Source organism: Sciurus vulgaris (assembly GCF_902686455.1).
Source record: "Sciurus vulgaris genome assembly, chromosome: 11".
NCBI classification, from domain to species: Eukaryota; Metazoa; Chordata; class Mammalia; order Rodentia; family Sciuridae; genus Sciurus; species Sciurus vulgaris.
In genome coordinates, this window is record NC_136472.1 from 103,046,835 (window position 1) to 103,071,332 (window position 24,498).

The following is a 24,498-nucleotide window of genomic DNA, read 5'->3' on the forward strand; positions in this document are numbered from 1 at the left end:
ACGTTCTGACTACTGAATATATTTGATATATTTTTATTCCTATAAATATTTTTGAGCTTTGTTTTGGGATGTAATTATGTTACTTAGAAACAGTTTGATTCCTTCTGCCTTTTACTTTAAACATTTGTTTGTCAAGACCAGATCAGTGTTCAGCCTTGGCATAATTATCCTATACTACTGAGGCAATTATTCTATGCTACACACTACCATTTGTGTACTCTACTCAATTCCCAATCAATCATAAACTTTTAAATTCTAGCTGGTCCTCAAATATGACCCTCCACAGAGCTCTGGAGTTCTCTCTCTGTTCAGCAATCCTTCCTATGGTGATCTTGTAATCTAGGTCTCTCTAGACTCAAAGCTGTATTTACTCAACTTGGATAGGTACATTTGGGATTCTCCAGGATTCCTCTATCTTACACTCTACCTTGGGATTCCTCTACCTTGGAAACTCTCTCAAGATAGTAAGATGGGGCCCATCTCATTTATTTCCCACCTCTTACAGATCACTGTACTTTGTCGTGTGTTCTCCATGTCTTTAAATCACTGTGTAATATATGTGGTCTGTTTGTTGGATGTTTCAGGCAGGAGGGTAATGTAGTCACTACCTAGTCTAGAAGTATATAACTCTCAAGCTAATCTCTATAAAAAAGAAAGACTGATGCAGGGCTAAACCAGGAGGATAGAGGGCAGAAGAAAGAGCCACAGAATATTTCTTCTCAAGAAGCAGGCCTGAGGCCCTAAATCAAGAAATTGGCAGCATGTGTTCAACTTAATTTTAGAATTACTAGTGAACAATGACTGCTATTTTCCTCCTACTCTCATTCTTTTTTCAATGACCATGCCTACTGCAGTTAAACATATAGCTTCTCCTGTTATTTTATGTTGGTTTGTGGGGTGAGTAGGGGGTACGTGTAGTTTGTCTCTTAAGTTCACTGGTCTTCAGGCTGAGTAGAAAAACATCTGAGTACATTCACCTCCATATGAACTTGATTTAAGAGAACCTGAACGTCGAGAGACAGCCTAAAGCCCTATTAAGATGAGACTTTCTTGGGAGGATCTGAATACATTTTTGATGTGGGAGGAATGTAAATTTGTGACCAGAGGGTGGACAGAAATGAATTAAAGATGGTCACAAATTATTTCACACTTCTACCATCAAAAAGTAAGATTGTGATCCCTCTTCTTGAATACAGGAGGACTCAGACAACATTGACAAAATATAGCAAAAATAAATTACACCAATATTTGGTCCCTGGCCATTTGAGACTGGTATGTGACACATCTATGTCTGGGAATTGTTCTTTGGAATGGTTGCTCTGGGAAGCCATACCATACAAGTCATAACTACCTTGAAATTGCCATACACAGAGTGAGTGATACTAGCAAGTCCCTTACTGTTCCAGTCATTCCAGTCCAGGTACTACACATGTGAAAGAGTGATTTTGTATACTCCAGGCCCAGCACACACCATATCAAGAATAGAAACCCTCAACATACAGCTTCAGTCATCTCCAGAGGTTTGACCCATGTTAGCAGAGTCCTCAGACAGACATTCTGAAGAAGCACAGACAAATCATCCAGCTTAGCCCTGATCAAATACCTCACCTATTAAGCCATGAGATCAAGGAAAGAGCTGATATTACAACCACTAAGTTTTAGAGAAATTTGTTATGTAAGAATAAATAAATGGAACAGAGAGAAAATCAGAAGTTCAGTTTGGGTATGCCTGTTACAGACACAAATACAATCAAGATGTCAAATTTGTTCCAGAGTGAAAATATAAAGTTGTGGTGATATTTTCCCAGGGTCTGTTCTCCTTTGCCTTTTTTTCCATAGTATTTTATCAACTTTGACATTTTCTGGATAGTTTATCTCTTTCGTCTAATATTTATTGTCTGTCTTTTCCCGAGACAATGTTAACTCCCCAAAGAGAAGGACTTTTGTTTTATTCATTAATACATCTCCTGCTTGAAGACTGGCCTCTTGAAAAATCAAATACTTGTTGAACACACAAAAGAATTTTTAAAAGGTACCCAATACCATTTTAATGAGATTATCTTTAAAGTATAGTAAAAATTTAAAAGTGTAGGGGGTGGGGGTTTTAAATGGGCATTTTAACATTAAGAGGTTGAGCAGATAAAGAAGAACCCAGCAAAAGAGACTGGGAGAATGCAGTTAAGAAAAAGGATAAATAAAAGACTAGAGACACTGTAAAGAAAGTGTTTAAAGAAGGGGAAGTGATCAAGATGCCATCAGTGTGCTGACATGTTTAGTAAGATGAGCACCGAGCATCCATTGCTAGATTTGCTAATGAGGAAGGTCATTGATGACTCCACCTGAAGTTTGGTAGCATAAATGAAGATGAAGTCTGTGATGAAAACAAGAAAAGGATAAAGGAGAGAAAAACAGATTTCTTAGAAATGCATTTGGTTATCAACTATAGAAATAGCTAGAGGGCATATGATGCCAGGGTTTGTTGTTGATATAGAAAAGAAAGTTCTTGTATGCCAATAATTCTATAAAGAGTGGGAGAAAAAAACCCTAAAAATATAAAGAATAGGGGCAGTTGAGAAGGTGAAAAGAGATGAAATTCAGTTCATAAACAAATGGACTGGCTGAAGAACAACAAAATATTTTCCAGTCACCAAGAAGAAAAGTAAGAGTACACAGGTATAAATGCAGGTCTGCTCTTTGCTTCTATTTCTCTCAAAGAGCAAGGTCCTCAGCTGAAAATGAAGAGCAGGAAGATAAAAAGAAGTACTTTAGCACTATATTCAAATATATTTGGCATATATCTCATTTTAGAAATTATCATACTGTGCTATGATTACTTATAAGTCTTTCTCCCCTAAAATGTAAAATAGTTTTAAGGTGGAGAAAGTACTTTTAATTTTTACAAAACGAGACATGAAACAGTGCTCTACAACCAAGTGTTTGGTCACTCACTGACTAAATAACTGAATGTTAATAGATTTCTTTAAGACTTCAGGACAAAGTCAAATTAGAAAACAGCAATAATACGATACTGTTAAGCATATATTTGATACCCACACACATACACTCAAATGCAGTTTACAAATATTGAAGAACTAAAACCATTAAACTTTAACTCATTTGTGAAATAAAAAAAGAACAAAATGTTTTCCTTTTTTAACATATAAACAAAATAATTAGATGCTGATATTAAAAATAAATGTGATTTACTCTGAAGAATGCTTTGCACTGATTCAACATTTCATGACAAAAAATGTCAAGGTTCAGTTTCCAAAAACCAACATGTTTGAAAAAGAGTTACTACACAACAGTATCATCCATATAGATATATAAAAGTAGATACACTCACACCAAAGCCCCACATTTTGTAAGTACAGGTTTTTTTCTTGATACCAAGTGTTTAGAACAATAAAAATTAAGTGAATTCGGTCATGTAAGATACAACAAAATGTGCTCCTGGAATTTTAGAATACTCTCACTATTTAAGATTTTGTAATAATCAGTATAACCCCAAACAATGATTTGGCTAAAAATATTAACTTCTATACAAACACCAAACAACTATAAATTATGTTATTTGAAACCATTACCTTTAAAATCACCAAAATTCAAAAACTATTTAAAAATCCAGAAACATCTGAATTGTGAATATTATTCTTTCATTATCATTTAATCTTTAACACCTGGAGATATTCTTCCTTTAGAGAATAGTAGCAATACTATTTGCTACTGGTAGAAAATTAAGAGTTCTTCTATAAAACTCTATGAAAATAAATTGATTATTACTGAATACATCAAGTCTTATTCTCAAAAATACAAAATAAGCCAACCAACAGATTTAACTGCCTTAACGCACACTCACTTCCCTCTGAAGCAAGGATTTGCTATATTTCCTACCTAGCTTTTCAAAAAAAGCCCTTCTATATATAACTGAATAATTCAGAACACCAAGGAATGGCTACAGAACAGAAATGTGAGCAGATGATCCAATACATCAGTTCTTACTCCATGGTCACTACAATGAATTCCCCAAAAGCAAATATGGAAGAAAACAACACAATCCAACAGCACACAGTTGCCACAGACCCAGAGCAGTCTGCTTCTTCTGCTTTTTCCTTATGACCTGAAACTCAGTTGTTCAGTTAGATGCAATGGAAATAAAAAGTAAATGGAATCTGAAGAAGAAATTTTAAAAGTGAGGTACACTTCAGCATGTTTTACTTTTGGTGAAGTCATATGGTTTCCACCACTGAGCAAACTGCAATGCTTTCTTCCTCTGGTCTTCAAAGTTTTCTCGAATCCCTTTCCTCCAAAGTCTTGGATCTAGATCCAGCATTCCACCAATGATTTCCTTTTAAAGTATGAGAAAAACAAAAAAACACATTTATGTACAAATAATAATGAAATCAGGAATAAAACTGTTTGGTCTGTTATTAAATATAACATTAAGTAGTTATCCATGCCAATGTTCAAATATTGTAAATATTAACTTTGAGTAAAAAATCTGTTCTCAATTAATTCTAATTATACAAACTCTGTGATTCTCAGAGTTCTAGGTATGTCTCCTATCAAGTAATTTGTCCATTTTGTTCCTTGTTAGCACATCTTCCAGATAATAGCAAAGGGGAGGAGGAAATAGTGAAATTTAATACATTTTGGTCAATATTAGTTGCTCTGATAAACAGTATAGAGAAAGTTAAATGAACTTGCATCAATTAACTTTGCTGCTCAATTGCAGTTGAATTGTAGGTTAATGTTTTTGTTACACAGTATATTTACGAGCCACTTTCTCCCACTACTAGCTAGATTTTTTCCAGTAAAATTAATATTTTAATACTAATTTAAGTAAACCTAGAATTAAAAATTATAAATCACTTTCATTTAAGATGTTACATTCACACACTCTGAAAGGAATAGCTTTTGGTTCTGTGCTTATTATTCTACAGTATCTTCTTCATGATCTTCCTTCCTGCGCTACAAAAATTAATCAAATTTATGCATATGGAATTTGTGTACAGAAAGATAAGGGGGAGACTTATAGTGCTTAGAAGGCAAGCAGTACGGTAAATGGTTAATTATGGAATGAAACACTAGATGAAGGGTCAAATTTCGCATATTCAGTCTAGCTCTGCTGGACTGTGCAGTGACATATTAGACAAATAGCATGATCTAAGTCATAGGTTCTTCATCTTAATAAGTATACTATGAGGACCTACTATGCACATGCAACACCATATGTTACATGGGATACAAAAATAACTCATATACAGCTGTCTTCAAAGAGCTTATAAAAGTATGGAACTGTGGAGGGATCCAAAATAAGAAGTTACTGAACTATATACATAGGACTATCTTTTAAAGCAGATTAAAGTAATGGCAAAGCAGACCATTTGGAGACTCAAAAAGAAGAAAAAAATTCTTTGTTGGATAAATCAGGAAAAGCTTCAAGGAAAAGGGAACCTCCAATCATTAGAAGAGGGAAATAAAAAGGCTAAAAGAGATAGTAGTTTATACAAGACATCAAGGGAAATGGGGCAAATTTAGATTTAGTACAAGAGTTTCCTGGCCTCAATTTAACTAAGCACATCAGTTAAGAAATCCTAGCTTATGGGTTTACATAAAAAATGCAAGTATATCTAATGTGTACTACCAGGACTGATTCTTGTTCTATTACTGATGCATATGTTAATGGAAAGAGGTCATCCCAATGATCTCTGAACAACTGCTTGAGTAGCAGACTGAAGTTCTTGGAAGTTCAAGGCTATTTCTTGAAAAAATAATTCGGAGGAAAACTGCTCAAGTGATACCATGCAACTGGGAAACTTTTAATTGTAAAACAGTTCACATCAATAATAATACATAAAAGTGTAATGTCTGAATGGAGGTGGTAATGTCCAAAATAAATTTAAAAAGCAAAAAAATGAAAAATCTACTTCCTTTCAACTAGAATCAAGTTTAAAAGAAAAACCCAGACTTAAGGAACCTTTAGTTATAAAGTTCTATGGAGTAATAAGAGAATTGTTCAAAACAGTGAAAACTATTGTTTTAGTTAACTGAAAAAATTCTTAAAACTTCTCAAACAAGTTTCTGTAATATGTTGCAACAGCTCAAAGATACATGTTATTTTGAACTCCGGTTAACCCATTAAGGACAACAGCATAAGTTCTTAATCCAAACCTCTGTAGTTCAGACTCCTAACACATCCCTATTCATTGTAGAAGATGGACTTATGCAGGAGATGAAAGTGGGGACAAAGGGGAAGAGAGAACCTTAAGAGTTCATCAAAGCCCTTCGGAGTTTGGAGGCCCTGGTACATAGAGATAATGCAAAAAGAAAGGTCTTTACTGCACTAGATTAAAAGGACACTCCTACAGTTGTTGGTGTCTGAGTTATCACCTGGACTTTTCAGTTTCAGCTGCTGCATTAATTTTATTCCAGTTCCTCACACTAACTCATACTTCCTAGAGACTCCTTCATTTAAGGAGTATACATCTAGAAAGCAATCCTTTTCTCAAAGAAAGTACTGGCAACCAAAAGATCTGAATTCTAATATCTTCTCAGAAACTATCTGTGAAATGAGCCATATCTTCTTCTGGGACTATACTGTGCTTAACTATCAATGAAGAGGTGAGATGATTTGTTCTCTAGGTCTACCATGACCATATGTACCCTCGATTCTGTCACTTATCAGTGTATAACCCAGGGAAAGTCACACAATCTCTCTGTAGCTCAATTTCTTCATCTGTAAGATAAGAGTTATAACAGTATCTACACAAAATTCATTGTGAGCATTAAATAAGTGCTTAGAACAGTACTTGGCACATTGTAAGCCTTTAATCATTGTTAGCAATTATCATTATTCTCAGGACAAGACTGGCTGACTCCCAAGGAAAATATTACAGTCACTGTTGACATTGTCAAGAGGTATTTGGTTCCAAAGAAATATTCCTGCCTCTGTTACAAATATTCTGAGACATATGTGTGTATATATATATTTTTTAAATATTTTTAATTGTAGACATATGTAATAAATAAATAAATAAAGATTTATTTATTTTTATGTGGTGCTGAGGATCAGATCCAGTGCCTCATACCACTAAGTCACAACCCCAACCCTCTGGGATATTTTTATTAATAGCTTCTGAGTTCTAAAACTTGAGTGAAGCAGTACTCAACAACTTCATTCTATATCATGCCCAAAAAGTTTTGATTTCCCTAAGAAAGAAAAGCGTTAACCAAATTGCTAACCTCTGGAATAAATCAAGTTTGTTAGTATACCTTTCCAAAGTAATGAGGGAATTTGTGTTGATCTTCAATGACATGGGCAAACCCTCCTTGGAGGCCAAAGTCCACAGAGAAGTAAGGTAAGCCTCTGGGTACCTAAATAACAGACAAATCACACATGAAATACAGGACAAAATCAGAAAGTTACCCTTAATTATTTTTCTTGCTCACTGGTATGAGAGTAATTAAACATCCTTCAAGACAAATGTATACAATAAATTTCCAATTCTATAGATATGTAAGTAATGAATTAACTTTCAAAGAAAAAGACTACATTTTGGTAGCTTTTAGCCAGATTACTCTTCCTCATAGCTGACAATTATAATCAAAAACCAATTATTTTCCTGTTCTTGGGGAAAACAGGAAAAAAATAAGGCACTTAAAATATTTTTTATAACCAGAGAACAGTTTTCCTACACACACAAAAAAAGCACATTTTCTATTTTTCTCGAATTTTACTTCTATGAAGACCAAATAGGACAATTATGTAAAGTGCTAGCCCAGTTCTTTGCACATAGAGAGTTATTACTTTCATTTCTATCTCCTATACAAGGTTGCTCTGTGCAAACTTGTTCAATGAAAAAAGAATGGAAAGCACCGTTAGAATATTCCATTAGAATATTTTTGCCATCTAAAGTAGATCACCACATATGAAATGAATCTGAATAACTAAAAAGATGTTATGGAACTATACTGACCAAAGGACAGTACTTGACAGTGGGAAATAACTTCAGGAAGATATCTGTAATGACAATACCTTTTTCTTCTATTTGTATCATACTATTGTAGGTAGAATAATGCCCCTTCTCCCACGGAATATTACGTCAATCTCATAGTCTCGTCTTTGCCATGAATATGTTACCTTACATGCCAAAAGGGACTTTATATATGTGAATAAGCTAAGGATCTTGAAGTAAGAAATTACCCTGGGTTATCCAGATGGGGTCAATCTTATCATAAAGATTTTTTTTTTCTTTTGTGGTATGTTGGGGATGGAACCAGGGGTATTCTTCCATCGGGCTACAACCTGAGCTCTTTTTATTTTTATTTTTATTTTTACTTTGAGACAGTGTTTTGCCAAATTGCTCAGGCTGCTCTTAAACCTGTGATCCCCCTGTCTGGGACTCCCAAGCAGCTAAGATGACAGGCATGTGCCACTGTGCCCAGCAGGAGGACCAGAATCAGAGAAAGAATGAATAACACTACACTCTTCACTTTGAAGATGAAGGAAGGAGCCACAAGTTGTGAAATGCAAATCGATTCAAGCACCTGGAGAAGGTGAGGTAGAATGCTTCCTGAAGCCTTTAGAACAAATGTGGGCATGCTGACACCTTGATGTTGACCCAGGGAAACCCATTTCATACTTGTGATCTCCCGAGTTATATTTTAGGTGACTAGATTTGTGGAAATTTTTTCCAGTGGCAATAGGAAACTAGAGTGTGTGTATCTCAAGGCTCAATAACCTATGACACAATGAATATGCAACTACTTGTGTACCAACAACGGTTTCTGTCTCAAGCTTCACCTTTATTGTTTCTCCCAAGCAACAAACAGTAGAGTCTGCAGTCTTGCTAGCAGGGATGTTAGCACACACAGCAAAGGCTCTCTAATATCAAAAAGTTGTGCACATTCTAGCACTTTCTTTTCACTGCCTTGACCATCAAAGGAAAGAGTATTTTGGAATACTGGCACTACTCTTTAAAGGTACAGTCAAAAATGTTATTTGTGGTAGGAAAAACAGCAGTATATGAATTTCCCTCTTTTATTCCTGTACGTATCCCTTGACTTATAAGGTCTCTGGTAAACCCAAATTTTCCTTGAGAAATACTTTCCTTAATTTAAAACTTTCAGTATATGTTAGATTTTTTAAATTGCTATAGTCTCCACAAAATTAACCTTAAAACAACATTTTTCTCATGAAATCTCAATAGCCATGAAAAAAATGACCATTTTTCTTGATAGATTATTTATTATCATGCAATTCCTCTGCATTCAACATTCAGATCTGTTTCCCTTACCTGCCACATACCGCAGGCTTCACACCACACCACAAAAAATCGAAAGACCCAGAGAAAGTAAACAAAATTGGCAGAAAATAAAAAGCTTATATTTGCATAGCAAAGAAAAACATAAATTCAAACAAACTCAGAATTAGAAACATACAAGTATCTATTATACAACAAGTTTACTCTGAAAAAAAATCTCCCTACTTCCAATGAAGTAAGCAAAAAAAAAAAAAAACTACAAAATTACTAAGGACATAAAGCTTTTAAAAGAAGGATAATGAGGCTTTTTCAAGACACAAAGTATGTTAAAATAACTCAAGATTGTTCACTTCATGTTCAGAAACACTTATTTTAAAAGACACTGGAAAGCCTGTTAAACTAAAGAAGTGACCTCCTTTGGAATTATTCTCACATGAAGTCTTCACAATTTCATCCAGTAACTATAGAAGCCTACAGCTAAGAAGCACTTCACAAGGTCATCTGGCTACTTGCCTACCTACTGTGACTCCCCAAGAGTCTCATATAGAACTATATGATTCCTTAGTAAAAGCAGTGGTTTCTATCTTTGAAATGCTTTAATGATGTTTCTTTTCTTTGTGACACTGGGGAGTGAACCCAAGGGTTATTTCACTTAGCATGATTTTCTCCAGTTCCAGGGGTACTTCACCACTGAGCTTCATCTCCAGCCCTTCTGGACTTTTATTCTGAGACATAAGTTGTTCAGGTTGGCTTCAAACTTGTGATTACGGTGTGAGTCACCACACCAGGTTCAACTGCCATTCTTATAAGAATCTGTGTTTGTTTCTTATTTTTTATACTGGTTAAATTAATGAGACCTCTTGGCTACGTAATTCAGGCGTTGGTTTTTAAAAATGAACAATAAATACCAGATGGTTTACCAGTAAGAAAACTGTAAATACAGTGTAGCAAGTGGGGAACAATACATTTCTTTTAAAATTTCAGCTTTGAAGTATGGAGATGCCTCAGAAGACTGGGAATGAACCCCAGTATATGATCCAGATAAACTACATTTTGGTATTTAACCAAAAGAACTAAAATCAATATACTGTGGTGATATGTGCATACCAATGTTTATAGCAGTGCAATTCACAACAGCCAACCTCTGGAACCTCCTGAGGTACCCATGAACAGATGAATGGATACAGAAGGTGATATATATATACACACACACACACAATGAAGTTCTACTCAATCATAAAGAATAATGAAATTATGTCATTGCTGGTAAATGGAGAGAACTGGAGAAAACCATGCTAAGTGAAATAACCCAGACTCAGAAAGTCAAGGGTTCAATGTTTTCTGTCATGGGGTGGCAGCAGTGGGGGGGGGGGGGGGGGTTGTGAAAAGGGGATCTCATAAAAACAGAAAGGAGACCAACAGAGTAGAGAAGGGGATTGAGAGGAAGGGGATTGAGAGGGAGGGAGGAGGGAAAGCATGAAGTACTGGGTAATAAAATCTACCAAATTATGCTATGTCCACATATAAATATGCCACAATGTATCCTGCATATATATACACATTTATAAATACACTAATTAAAATAATGATCATAACAATAATAACAGTAAAAGGGAGATTAATAGAGTAGAGCAAGTGGATGAAGGGAGGATAGGGAAAGGAAGGCCCTAGGGAATGAGACTGATCAAATGGTGGTATGTGTATGGACAAATGTGGCACAATGAACCCCCTATTATGTATAATTATAAAGTGCCAATAAAAACAGATAAAAGAACCATGAAAATTTTCTGATTTAAAATGTTTTCAGTTCCCATTAAAACAGTTTTCTAAAAGAATATTTAATGGCATGTGAAATTATAATTTAAGAAGTGAAAAGAGCACAAAAATGTACATAAATTACACTTTTTTTCTGTAGATTAATAAGGAAGAAAAGTAAATAGGACACAGATTTATTTTGTTTTGTTTGCTTTGTTTTGTTTTTTAAATATATTATCTGGCTTAATTCATCAACAAGGGAAGAGAAAAAGATTGTAGAATTATTTTAACTCTGCATTAAAACTATGTATCTTCAATAATGCAATGAAATTTGAAGCTTTGGATCAAGATAAAATAAGTGTAATGAGAAATACTATTGGTCTACATGTCATGTTTCAGGAGTTTGATTTTCAAAAGAAAAAATGGGGAAGAAATATTCCAATGACATCTACTAGAACAGGAGTTCACAAACATTATTATTTTTTTTGAAGGGCCACATAATAAATTATTTTAGGTTTTGTGGATCATACTGTCTCTGTTAGGACTATTTAACTCTGCACTTGTAGCATGAAAGCAGTAATAAATAATACATTTTTTAAAAAATGGGTAAGGTTATATTCCAATAAAACTTCATTTACATAAACAGAAGAAAGTTTAGAACAAAGGCTTGAATTACCAACCCCTGCACCAGAATATAAGCTCCGTAAAGGCAAGGATCTTCTGTTTTTATTCTACTATGTACAAACAAACATGGATTAGTGCTTGATAAATAGCAGGCATTCAATAAATATTTGTGGAGTAAGTTATTCTTTGGATGGAAATCAAAAAGGAATCTATACTTCATTAAATCTGTACTCCATTTTAGTTATAGTTCTAGAAAAAAAGAAAAGTCATTATGTAAGTCAACCTATATGTAACTTGTATCTAAAAGTTGACCTGCAAGTTAAGATCAAACTATAAAACATGATTAGGCAAGTCCCCAAAAGAGTAATAAACCATAACCTAACTCAACTATTATTTTACAGGAACATAACAGGGAACTTTTGTATAAAAATAGAAAAGAAAATATGTTCCAAGTTCAAAATAGAGTCAGCAGGAGATTTTTTTCTCATTACAAATTCAGTAACAATAAAGCCCTTCTCACTTGACTCTCACAGGGCTGATGGCTTCATGGTAGATTCTGATCAGTGCCATAATCAATTATGGGGAATACAACAACAGGAATAACAGTCAGGAAGAAACATTCATTTGAACAAATAACTCCCCCATTAACAAATAAACATTTTGTAGGTGACACAGAATGTAAATAATGTCACAAATAAAATGTGGAATTAATTATTTCACTTTTAGTCACTTAGCCAAATGGTCTATTCAACAAATAGGATTTGGAAATGAATGAAGATCCTAAACACTAATTTCTTACATTAAAAAAAAGAATACTTACAGACTTTCTGATATCTTTTGAAGAAAGATCAATCAACTTCTTGTTCATGGACCACTCTTCATCAGATTCCAATATAGCTTTCTAATAAACAGCCATTTGTTAAATGAGCAATATAATTGCAAATGCAAAGAGACCATTTAAAATAAAACAATGTGTTGTATAGTTTATACTATACAGAGTATAGTATACATGATAGGTCATTTTTCTGAATAGGTTAAGTCTTTAATTAGAATAATTTAAAACCAGAAGTTTAATGTTATACTGGAAGTAAAAAAATCTCTTTCTTAACTAAAACAGAACAAGCATGTGTCTGTAGGATTATCTGGCTTATTCTATACTTTAAGAGCCTGTCTTTAAATCAAATAATCAGTGTTTTTAAAAATTCCTAAAGAGAAAGTCAATTTTAACCAGCTCATTAACAAATTTTGTAATCCTTTTAATTATAATTTAGTTTATATTAAAAAATTTTACTTTTCAAGTTTCTAATCATTTCATGTGCAATCATATTAGTCCAACTCACAGAACATTACCTTCCTTTTCTTTGCACATTTAATATTTCACATATAGTTTGACATTTTTGCATCTGCATTAGTCTAAAAAAACATCAGGTCAGCATCAAGTATACCATTTAGTAAAAGCTGCATGAATGCTGCAGTGACAACTGGTTACAAACTCTAGTTATTTAGTATATGTTCAAATTGTACATCAAGATGAGAATTTTCCTTTTTATAAGCAGCATGATGAGACATTAAGTCCTAATATTTACATCAATAACTTGTCACAGCAATTATAATTTGTACTATTTGTATGTTAGCTTTGTTTCAGTTTTTCAAAGGTAAGTTTTCTAGAGTTATGACAACAAATTTTGGCTTGAAAGTACTTCTTAGTAAAACATGGATTTCACTATAGAAATGAAATTATAAGTTACTAGTGGATAGCATCTTCATAGTTCTAGGTAAATATCCTTTGAAAAAGTAAAAAGTCCAAATTTCTTTCACTAGAAATTTGTTCAGCAGAACATTTTATGCTTTGCCTCTTTTGTTTGTATGTTAGATGTTTTGGTTTGGATCTGCAATGTCCCCCAAAAGCTCATGTGTTGAAGGCCTTTCCCAATGCAGCGGTGTTCAGAGGAAGGGCCTTTGCAAAGGTAATTAAATCATGAGGTCTCTGGTTTCATGAATGGTAAATTCACTGACGAATTCATAATCTGATGGCATTATTGGGAGGTGGTAGAAACCAGATGAAGGAAGTAAGACTCTCTCTCTTTCCCAGTTGCCATGAACTAAGCAGCTTTGCTCTACCATGATGTTCTGACACAGTAATGGAGCTGGCAAACAACAAAATGAAACCTCTGAAAACATGAGCCAAAATAAATCTTTTCTTTAATAAGTTATTTTCTCAGTATTTGTCACAGTGAAAAGCTAATACAATATAAAATCTGATATACATATATGAGAATAAAATGACTAAAGACACTGTATCTATAATAGTACTGTAGCAAAAATAATTATTATGCAAAAATTGCCAACGAATACCTTAAAATAAATGGGAGCCATATCACCCACTTCCTTGGGGAGAGGAATACATTCATAAACCATGTGATACTGTTTCTTCATGTTCACATTTGTTTCTAAAAAGATGCAGTCCAATTCTTTACATTCAAACATCTTTACCAAGGATTTCCTAAACATCTAAAGGAAGGAAGAAAACAAAGACAAACATATATTTAAGTATTTCTTCTCCCCTACATATGGTAAAAACTTAAATAAAAAACGTGTTTAATGGAATAATTTGAGGTGATCAATTTCATTAAAAGCAAGACATTCTCCAAGTTCAACATAAAAATATACTATATGTAGTTCAATAATAATCATTTTAGTTATATAACAATGAAACAGGAAAGTTTTTGTAGTTATCGTAAGATATATCAAAACTAATTTTTTTGTTCTTTTTAGATATACATGACAGTAGAGTGTATTTTGACATATTATACCCAAACCTATTTTATGCTTCAGAAAAATACAGATTCCAAAACAGGGGAACGATATGAAATTCCTACATTCCTGGTAGAATACACTTCATTTTACTGGGAAAACAGGAAATTCTTCTCATTTTCCACATTTTAAACTGTCATTACTCATGTAATTGCCCATTCTTATTAATCAATACACGTGGATTGAAAATCCTTATTATCTACTTAAATAAATATACTGCAGATTGTTGCAGTCACAATTTATATCATCACATTATAAAATCAAGTAAATATGACTAAATAATTTTGAAGTTAAAATTAGTTTTCTTAAAAATAATCTACATAGAGTTAATTATGCAGCATTAATGCTATAATATTTTGAGGGTTTTTTTAAATAGAATGTGTCTAAATACAAAGTTATCAAAAGACAATTTACAAGAGAGAATAGAAGACACATTTATCTCTACTCTCTCCATGGAGTAACCCCTCAAAAATGGCATTAAAAGAAATTTTTTAAAGGCATAAATCTACTTGAACAAAAAGAATGAGAGAAGACACAGTGAAAATCAAATCATCCCATGATATATGACTTAAATGCTAGAAAGCTGGTTCATACCTTGCAGGGGAGAAGAGGAAACTGCAGGGATGGCAGGGAAGATACCCAGGATGCCCTACAGAACCCTCAAAAGCCTCAGGGATGCAGAGGTCAAGATGTGTCTAAAAACAGATGACTTAGATGAAAGTTTTTTAAAAAGCAATTTACATGCCAGATCCTCTCCCTACCAGCAAAATGCTAGATTATTCTCTGGAAAAAGTAAATCAAAATAGCTGAGCTGGGAAAAGCAGACACAATTCAGAGCATACAATTTGAAAACAGGAAAAGTTAATGTTCTTAAATACTCAACATTTTATCATCCTCTGCTTTCTAACACTCTCATCTCCCAGAATACTGACCAAGCAAGCCTAGACAGTACAAACAGAAGATTCAGAGTCTCTTCTGGAGGGTCTGAATAGTCCAAAAGAAAGAATAAAAGGCCAACACTAGCAATTTCCAAGTGAAATGGCCCCATCACATCACTCAGTGAGGCCCACCATCGACATCATGAACAACTCTCCTTCCTCACACCACCAATTTGGGATATTTAACAAATGGCCCATACAGTCTGACTATAGTACATGTTCTAGCAAAATTGACAAAGTGATAAGAATAAATTTAAGTGGGATGAAATAGCACTACACATTTAACAAAACTAACAATGTGGATCTTACTTATTTGAAATCTGTGATTATTCAAGTATGCTCTACTGAAACTTACCTTTGTATTTTCTACTAAATAGAATAAAAGTTAAACTTAAATGTTATCAGAAAATGGTTTTTAAAAACTTGAAAAACTGCCTCCTGAATTTGCAAACAATATTTTGTGTTGTCACTAATTTTAAAATACATTCAATAAAAGAGGTGAATAATTTTAAGTAATATACATTAATAGTTATTTAACTAATTTGAGTGATGCATATATGAAAGTAAAAACAAAAACCAAGCAAACTATACTTCTTCAAACATGCTAAGATTCACATATTAGTTCACTATCCTTCAATACTTTAACTGCTAGTATTTTTTTTTCTTTTACCACACAGAGTAAGCTTTAATGCCATTTGCATAAAATGATTTGGCTTTTCCTCCCTCACTCAATTTTCCATAATAAATCTGGCTTACAAAAATCTGTAAAACTATACTATAACCTGTATCAGAATATATTAAACCTTTCTGCAGAAATAATGAAATGGTTTTAAATCTGTATTTCTCATAGCAACTAAAATACCATGTTCATGTACTCAATTGATATTTGTTTAAATAAATTTCCTCTATATTCATCTCAATGTTTTTCATCAAGTAGTTTAGTTTCTTTCAAAAATATAAAGCATACACACTAGATTCTCATAACTACTTAAATACTTTTGGCACCGTATTTTATTCTGAGTCAAATCAATTTTTAAAATACATTCCAGAAAAGACCTACAATAATTAAAAACCAAATTCCCATTTTTTGTTGTGGTTGTTGTTTTATCTTTAAATTACCTACTGTTACAGGCACCCCCCACTAGGAATAAAATAAAAGCAAAACCAAAAAACTTCCACATCAAAAATACTTGACTACATTCTTACTCTTGTTTGGCCCTGTATGCAACAGAACAACTTCCCCTTTTCACTTTCACAATATCAATTTAAAAAGCACAGGGAGTAAGAGACTAAAACATGAAATGCAACCAAAATATATCCTCATTTGGCATCTTTAACAGCATTCTGAAAAATCTAGTATGTACAATAGTCCCCTCTAACTAATGCTGCCTGTCACCTCTATTCAATTGTCAGGCATTTAAAAATAAGCATTTGCTTTTTCTCGCTTCCTTTCCCTCTTCCTCCCTCCCCTCTCCCCCTCCCTCCCCCGCTTCCTCCCTCCCTTCGGCCCCCCATCATTATGAGGTCTTGAAATAATTTTGCAACAGTTTTACCCATGTTGTGCCTTTTAATCTCTTGAAGAATCAGTCACTAAAACAGATCCCTGAATCCAAAAGCTGAGCTATGTTATGAAAGGAAAGGGGCAAAAAATAAAGCTAGTAACAAAATCACCATAGCAGAGAAAAACATTTCATTACAAAATATGGCAATTGTTGACTATAAGCCTCTCATTCCCAAACTTCTTTATATTATCTGAAAAATTATTTCCTTTCAGGTGGAATTTGTTAGCTTACTATGATAAGAATGATTATCTCATGCTACACAATGTACTTTTTGAAATTTTAGATAAATTTAAGTAGAAGTAATTGTTACTTTGTCACAGTTTATTTAATAAATAAGTTTTCAAAACATTTGAGTATACAGGAAGCAATATTAAAAAGTAGGGTGTGCTAGAAACATTATATCCATAGATACATGCAACTATGAAAATACAAATTTTGAAAGTAACTAAAATCATTGAGCAAAGTATAAAACCTTTTAGAACTTATCACCAAAGTTTGCAAAATTTGCTCATGAGCTATACAATGATCAATGAGCATTATCATGCTGACCTGAATTTCTTCCCAGATGTCCTCATCCAATAAGGTAGCTGCTCGATGATGCTGCAAAGGGACTATCAGGCAGTGTCCCTCAGTAAGAGACTGGAAGTTGGGTAAACATAAATAAACCTATGGGGGAAAATTCCAAAGGAGAAATGTTGTTGTTATTTATTCTTAGCTGTTATAGATGAGTCCCTGATAGGGAAAAAATTGAAATTTATACAAAGTATCCTTGCTTATAAGACATATTTTTATTTTAATATTTTAAAAGATTTTTTTAAAATATTTTAAAAGTCACAAAAATGACTTTTTGCAGGGAGAGGGGTAGGTACACCAAGGGGATTAAACCCAGGACCACTCATATGCTAGGCATAACCACTACCACTGAACTATACTCCCCAGCTCTTTTCATTATTTTATTTTCAGACGATCTCACTGAGTTTCCTCAAATGTGTGATCCTCCTGCCTCAGTCTCTTGAGTAGCTGGAATTACAGGTGTACAATGCCCTTGCCCAGTGAAAACAGCTTTTTAAAAAGGTGGATATTTAGAATACAAATTTCGGTTTTCATTACTATATATCAGACAGTAACTAAGACTTCCCAAGGCAGGGCAAGAACGAATGACTTTATCCTTGATTCAAGGGAGCTATACACTTCCAAAGCCCTTGAAACAACACAATTTTTTCAAGAATAAAAAGATACATGGCATGGCCATGGTAGAATAGTCTAACTGATGCCTGTTAATCAGGCCGTCCATCTCTCATTAGCTAAGAAAACATAATTAACCTAGCTAAGAGGGTGAGGAAATGACCTTAGGATGGCTTCACTGCTCTGGTTAAGCTCTATTTATAGATGTGTATCACCTAATATCTGATACGATTTTCCATCATATACAAATTATCTTTTTTTAAAAAAGATCAATTAAAACAGATATAAAAAGGTCAATTAGTATGATACAGTGAACAAAAGGTTTCATGAGAAACATAATATTCTGCAAAAGGGTTTGATCTTATTTTCTATTATTTTTTGTTACATTTTAATGCCTTCGCTCGTGCTATCCTGTCTCCTATATTCTACCATCAAACTATCACAAAACCTATCACTTCCAGAAGCCTTCCTTGTACTCTAGAGTAACTTAAATCTTAAATATTCACTTTCATTCCCATAACATTCCTGTACACATGCGTTAAAACTGATCTACTTATGTGATATCCTCTCCCCCATAAAATTTAAAGCAACTAGAGGGAATTTAGCCATCTTTATATGTCTAGGACCTAACCAAAGGCCTGACATACACTACATGCTCAATAAATATGCTTGATAAACAAATAAATTATTAAAGTTTTGTTTCTTTTTCCCAATCAAAATAAAAGTACGTGAGTAGAATCATGGAAGAATATTAAAGAATAAGCACAAATATTATTTAGTAATATAATATTTGACTCATTCTAAAAAATAACCACTTGTTTAGGCAAAAAAAAAAAAAGATCCCATAGTTTGCTGAAAATACTAAAAAACATATCATAAAAGTACAAAATTTACATATGACATGATAGTCTATGTAGGAAATCATAAAAAAATCAAAAATTTTCCAGAACTAGTGAATGATTATAATAAAATCACAAGATATGAGGTTAATATGCTAAAGTCAACTGCTTTCCTATGTAACATACCAACAATGAACAATAGGAATTTGAAATTGAAAACAAATAAAATTTAAATTGACAACCTCAAAATGTAATAGTTAGGAGAAGTGATCTTTGGCAAAGAAACTTAGAACATTCAATGCAAAAGGCACTCTTTTCCAACAATTGGTACTAGAACAAATGGAAAGCCACACGAAAAGAAAAAAGGAACCTCCAGCAAAATCTTATACCTTTCACAAAAATTAAATTCAAAATATAAAATGCAAAACCACAAAACTTCTAGAATAAATTATAGGAGAAAATCTAGGTAGCCTTGAGTTTGATCAGTTTGTAGATACAACACCAAAAGCACAATCCATGAAAGAAAAAAATGGTAACTTGAACTTTATTAAATACTTTTGTTCCTGCAAAACACACTGTCTAAAGAATGAGTTAGAGAAAATATTTGCAAAGCAGATAATAAAGGACTTGGGTCCAAAATATATGAAACAAAAACACACAAAACAACAATAACCACAACAAAAAGTCTCTTAAAGTTCAACAAGAAAACAATTTAAAATGGGCAAAGTTGCCAGGCAAAGTGACATACACCTATAGTCCCAGACGCTCAAGAGGTTGAGGCAGGAAGAATACTTGAGCCCAGGAGTTCGAGGTCAACCTTGGGAAAAATAGTGAGACTCTATCTCAAAGGGGGGAAAGAAAACAGGCAAACATTGAACAGTCACCTGTTCAAAGAAGACACAGGGATAGCAAATAAGCATATGAAAAGTTGGTCAACAATCTTGTTATTAAAAATTGCAAATAAAATAACAGTGAAGCTGAGCAGTGGCACACACCTGTAATCCCAACTCAGGGAATCTCAGGCAGGAGGATCACAAGTTCAAGGCCAGCCTGGGCAAGTTAGCAAGACCATGGCTAAAAATAAAACAGAAAAAGGGAGGGGAGGGAGCTCAGTGGTAGATTATTTGCCTAGCATGTGTGAGGCCCTACGTTCAATCCTCAGTACCACAAAAACAAAACAATACAAAAACAACAAAATACTACTATAAAACTGGTGAAACTTTGGGGGATAATGGATATATTCATTATTTTAATAATGGTGATGGTTTCAAAGGTATATACAGACATCAAAAACTGTACACTTTCAATATGTTTGGTTTACACACTTTAATATGTGTGGTTTACTTATATCAATTATACCTCAATAAAGGTGGAAAAAGAAAAAAAAATTTCTCAAATTCAAAAAACTATCAATATCAAATGCTGGCAAAGATGTAGCATAACAGGAACTTTTGTTCACTGCTATATGTAATTCAAAATTGGTAGACACTTTGGAAGATAGTTTGGCAGTTTCTTACAAAGCTGAATAAAGTTGCATACAATACAGCTTATATTTACCCAACTGATCTGAAGACTTCTATGCACACAAAAAACTGCATGCAAATGTTTATTAACAACTATGCATAACTGTCAAAAACTGAAAGCAAATAGAATGCTATAGGTGAAAGGACAAACTAATACACCACAGAATGAAGAAATGTTCAGCAATAAAAAGAAATATTTATGGAATAGCACCATAAATGCATATTATAAAGTGAAATAAGTCAGTCTGAAAAGACTGCATCAACTATGATTTAAATTATGTGGCATTTTAAAATGGGTAGGAGAGACATCAAAAAGATTAATGGATGTCAGAGTTCAGGGGAAACTGATGTCTGAACAAATGTAGCACCAGTGACTTTTGGGGCAATAAAAATATCATTTCGATACTGATGGATATATGACATTATGTATTTGTTAAAACCCACTGAATTTTAAAGCACAAAGAGTGAACATCTATGAGATTAAAAAAAATAATTAAGTAATTCTAGTAAGGAATGTAGACTATTACAAGAGAATCTAATTGTTTTATAAATGTACAAAATAACTTCAATAAAAAGAGTAGAAAGCCAAAGGTCTGTGCCTAAGTAAATCTGGAAATAAGTGGAGTCTTTTGGATATAACTGGTTATAACCCACTACACTCTACTATAAAAAGTTGTTTCCCACAGGACTACAACCTAGCAATTCTAATAGAATTAAAGTGGAATGGAACAATTAAGTAAATTGATGATGGATAGTTGGAGCCAGGACACTCACTGTTGGGGTGGGAATTTGCAGACAAAGCATGGAGCGGAAACTAGAATAATTCATGTGGTACTGTATTAAGAGTTGAAGATATCATCAATATGAATTCATGTTTAGCTTGATATACATACAGATGATACAGATGGTTACAAAGAGCAACCGTAATAGATACATGTATCTAATAGCTTACACACATATGTATTTTTTTACTCTCTCCTCTGAGAGGGACTAAAAGAACACTATCACAGTAGTAATGAGCACATACCTAAGTATACTGATCCTGACCATTCTGAACATTTTATAGTGCCAAAAAGTAAGAAAAGGCTAAAAGATTTTTTTTAATGCAAAAACCCAATTGATGGGGGTATGTCAAAGGGATACTAAAAGAACTTTCAATAGTCAACATGGAACAATAAAATAAAGCAGTACTGGATTATAAGACAAAACACTAAATAAGTATCAATGAGTCCATACATAAATAATTGAATGAACAAATAAATGAGGGAAAAGAGATAAAACGACCATGCAGAAAAATTCCACATAACTAATGTAGAAAGAAGACATCTCTCTACTGCTTGAGTGTGGGCTGTTCATGGTGACTTCCTTCCAAGGGGCACACAGGAAGTGGGGGGGGACATGAGGGGCCACAAATAATAACTTTATCATACGGAAACCTGAAAAACACTAACTTGACCAGCTGATCAATGTCAACACCAACAGTGACATGTCATGTGACAACACGTACCACTGATAAAAATGGCATTTTAGCTTTGTGGAATTCCTTCCAAATACTAAATTCCCAGTCTTACCAGACAAATTCCAATAGAGGAAAGAATGCCTAACCAGTCACAACTACCAAGATTATCAAAAATAAGGAAAGCCTGAGGAACTGTCCATGCCAAGAGAAGCCTAAGAAGACACGACTCCTAAATGTAATTCGAAACCCTGGACGGATCCTGGAAGAGAAAGAGGACATAAGGTAGAAATGTGAAAAAACTATCCAGTAACAATGTAAGTAATGGTTAATCAACTATTTAAAAAAGTACTGTACTAGTATAAAATGTTAAAAATAGAGGAAACTGGCCATGGGGAATATGAAACTCTATGTACCAACTTCTCAATTTTTCTGTAAATATAAACTGTTCTAATAAATAATATACATTTTAAAATGTAAAGCATAGGGTTAAGACAAGAAGGAAAACAGAAAACTTATTAATAATAAAAGAGGATGGAGATGTTCAGAAAGTTATTAACAGATTCTAAGGAGTACTAATATAATTTCATTAATGTATTTGGATTTAAGATATTACTTTAAATATTACAAATTCAAGCTGAGTGGAAACTACTAAATTGCTTTGAAACACTGTTTGCTATTTCAGCTTAGGCTCAAAGCAATTCCTTAAAAACTCACCATCATATGTGATTTACTAAGGGACTACTCTGATTTATTCAGATGAAGACAATGATCTATTACATAATGGGATTATATGGGATTCAGGCATTCAGATACTATAGGAAATAGATGAAATTCTTTGTAATCAATATTTAAAATATTTCTATATTGAAATATTCATAGATATAAGATGATAGTTTTTAGGGCAAAGATAGCAGAATAAAACACAGGTGGGGAAGATTCAAATAATTTCAGACTTCAGAATAAAAAGCCAACTCTGAAAAGGAAGAAACCAATTAGACAATTCTTAGAAAACTGACAGCAAAGGGAATAATTTTGGAAAATGTGGATTATTTCATAGTAGAAGAAGAAAACTGAGAAGAAAGGGAAAGGGGATGTATGAGATAATACAGTAGAAAGAGGTGAAGAAATAGAAATGTCTATTTACTGGCTGACCATTTCCATTGGGCAGTGAAATAACAAATGCCTTCCTTAAACACAGCCTGTGATGGTTTAGATATGGAAAGTTCCCCACCAAAACTCAGGTTGAAATTTAATTTCCAATGTAACTATGTTGACCTTTAGGAGGTAAACAGGGTGCAAACTCAATCACTAGCTCTGTATGATGTGGCAGTAGCTAAGGAAACCAGATTTGCTAAAGTAATTGTGATGACAGGATTGTATTAGCCTCAGAAGCTACTGAGGTAGCCCACTCTGTCCCAATACAGAATAAGAAAAAATTTTTAAAGAGATAACTGGGTCATGGGGGTTCCACCCTTTTAAATTTTATAACACGAAACTGCAATCTTATAAAGTGAATTTGGCTTAGCTTTCTCTTGCTTCCACTCTTGCCAAGTGATCTCTTCTACCCTCCAGGTTCTCTCTACAGTTTTCCAACATGCATGGAGTAGCATAAAGCCATCAGTAGAAGCCAAGCAAGTGTTGACACCATGATCTTAAACTTCCCTCATGTCTCAGTCGGTTTTTTGTTGCAGGGACAAAATACCTGGTAAAAACAACTTGAAGGAGGAAATATTTATTTGGGGTCACAATTTCAAAGGTTTCAGTCCATGATCAACCAGCTCATTGCTCTGGGCCTGAGGTAAGGCAAAATATCACAGTGAAAGAGCATGGCAGAGCAAAGCTGCTCAGCATATGGTAGGCAGGGAGCAGATAGAAGGGTTGTGTGGGTGAGGAACCAGGGACAAGATTTAATCTTAAAAGGCACACCCCACTACTTTCCCCAACTGGGGCCCCCTTCTAAAGTTTCTACCACCTCCCAATAATGCCATCAGCTTTGAACCCATCAATGGATTAATCCATTAATACTATCAGAATCTTCAGGATCCAGTCACTTCCCAAAAGCCCTACCTCTGAACACTGCTGCATTGGGGACCCTTCAATACATGAGCCTTTGAGGGATATTCCAGATTCAAACCCTAACACTTGTTTCCAGAACTGTGAGCTAAATAAACCTCTTTTCTTTACAACTTACTCAGCTTCAGGAATTCCCTTATAGCAACACAAAAGAGACAAAGATACAACCTATAAAACAGGAGGCTTTCAACTCGTTTGCACTCATAATACCTCTGTCTCCCTAGACACAGACTATCTTCAGTACACTAGAGAAAATGAAGTCATTAATTCAGTGTAATTCAAATGATGTTCCTGTTACAGAAGCCTGGGAAATAACAGGTATATCTGGCTGCAGTTGAGAGCCAAATTAATAGTGGATTGAACCAGTTAGGAGTTTAATTCTCGTTTGTTAAGTCCAGAGGCAGTACAGGGCTTGAATATTGGTTTTGTTCCACCTTCCTCAGGAACCCCAGCTCCCTTC

General features: G+C 33.9%; 1 protein-coding gene across 2 annotated transcripts in view; it reads right to left on the reverse strand.

Annotated features, from left to right (window-relative positions):
• Nucleotides 1-3,021: 3,021 nt before the first annotated feature.
• CWF19L2 (CWF19 like cell cycle control factor 2) overlaps nucleotides 3,022-24,498 on the reverse strand; it is a 98,443-nt gene continuing 76,966 nt past the window's right edge. For both annotated transcript variants that reach the window (XM_079101596.1, XM_079101595.1), the window contains 5 exons: nucleotides 17,509-17,625; nucleotides 14,001-14,156; nucleotides 12,466-12,546; nucleotides 7,276-7,377; nucleotides 3,022-4,348 (listed from right to left, as the gene is read on the reverse strand). In XM_079101596.1, coding sequence (XP_078957722.1) covers nucleotides 4,205-4,348; nucleotides 7,276-7,377; nucleotides 12,466-12,546; nucleotides 14,001-14,156; nucleotides 17,509-17,625 — 600 coding nt within the window. In that variant the 3' untranslated portion in view covers nucleotides 3,022-4,204. The remainder of the gene's footprint in view (nucleotides 4,349-7,275; nucleotides 7,378-12,465; nucleotides 12,547-14,000; nucleotides 14,157-17,508; nucleotides 17,626-24,498) is intronic.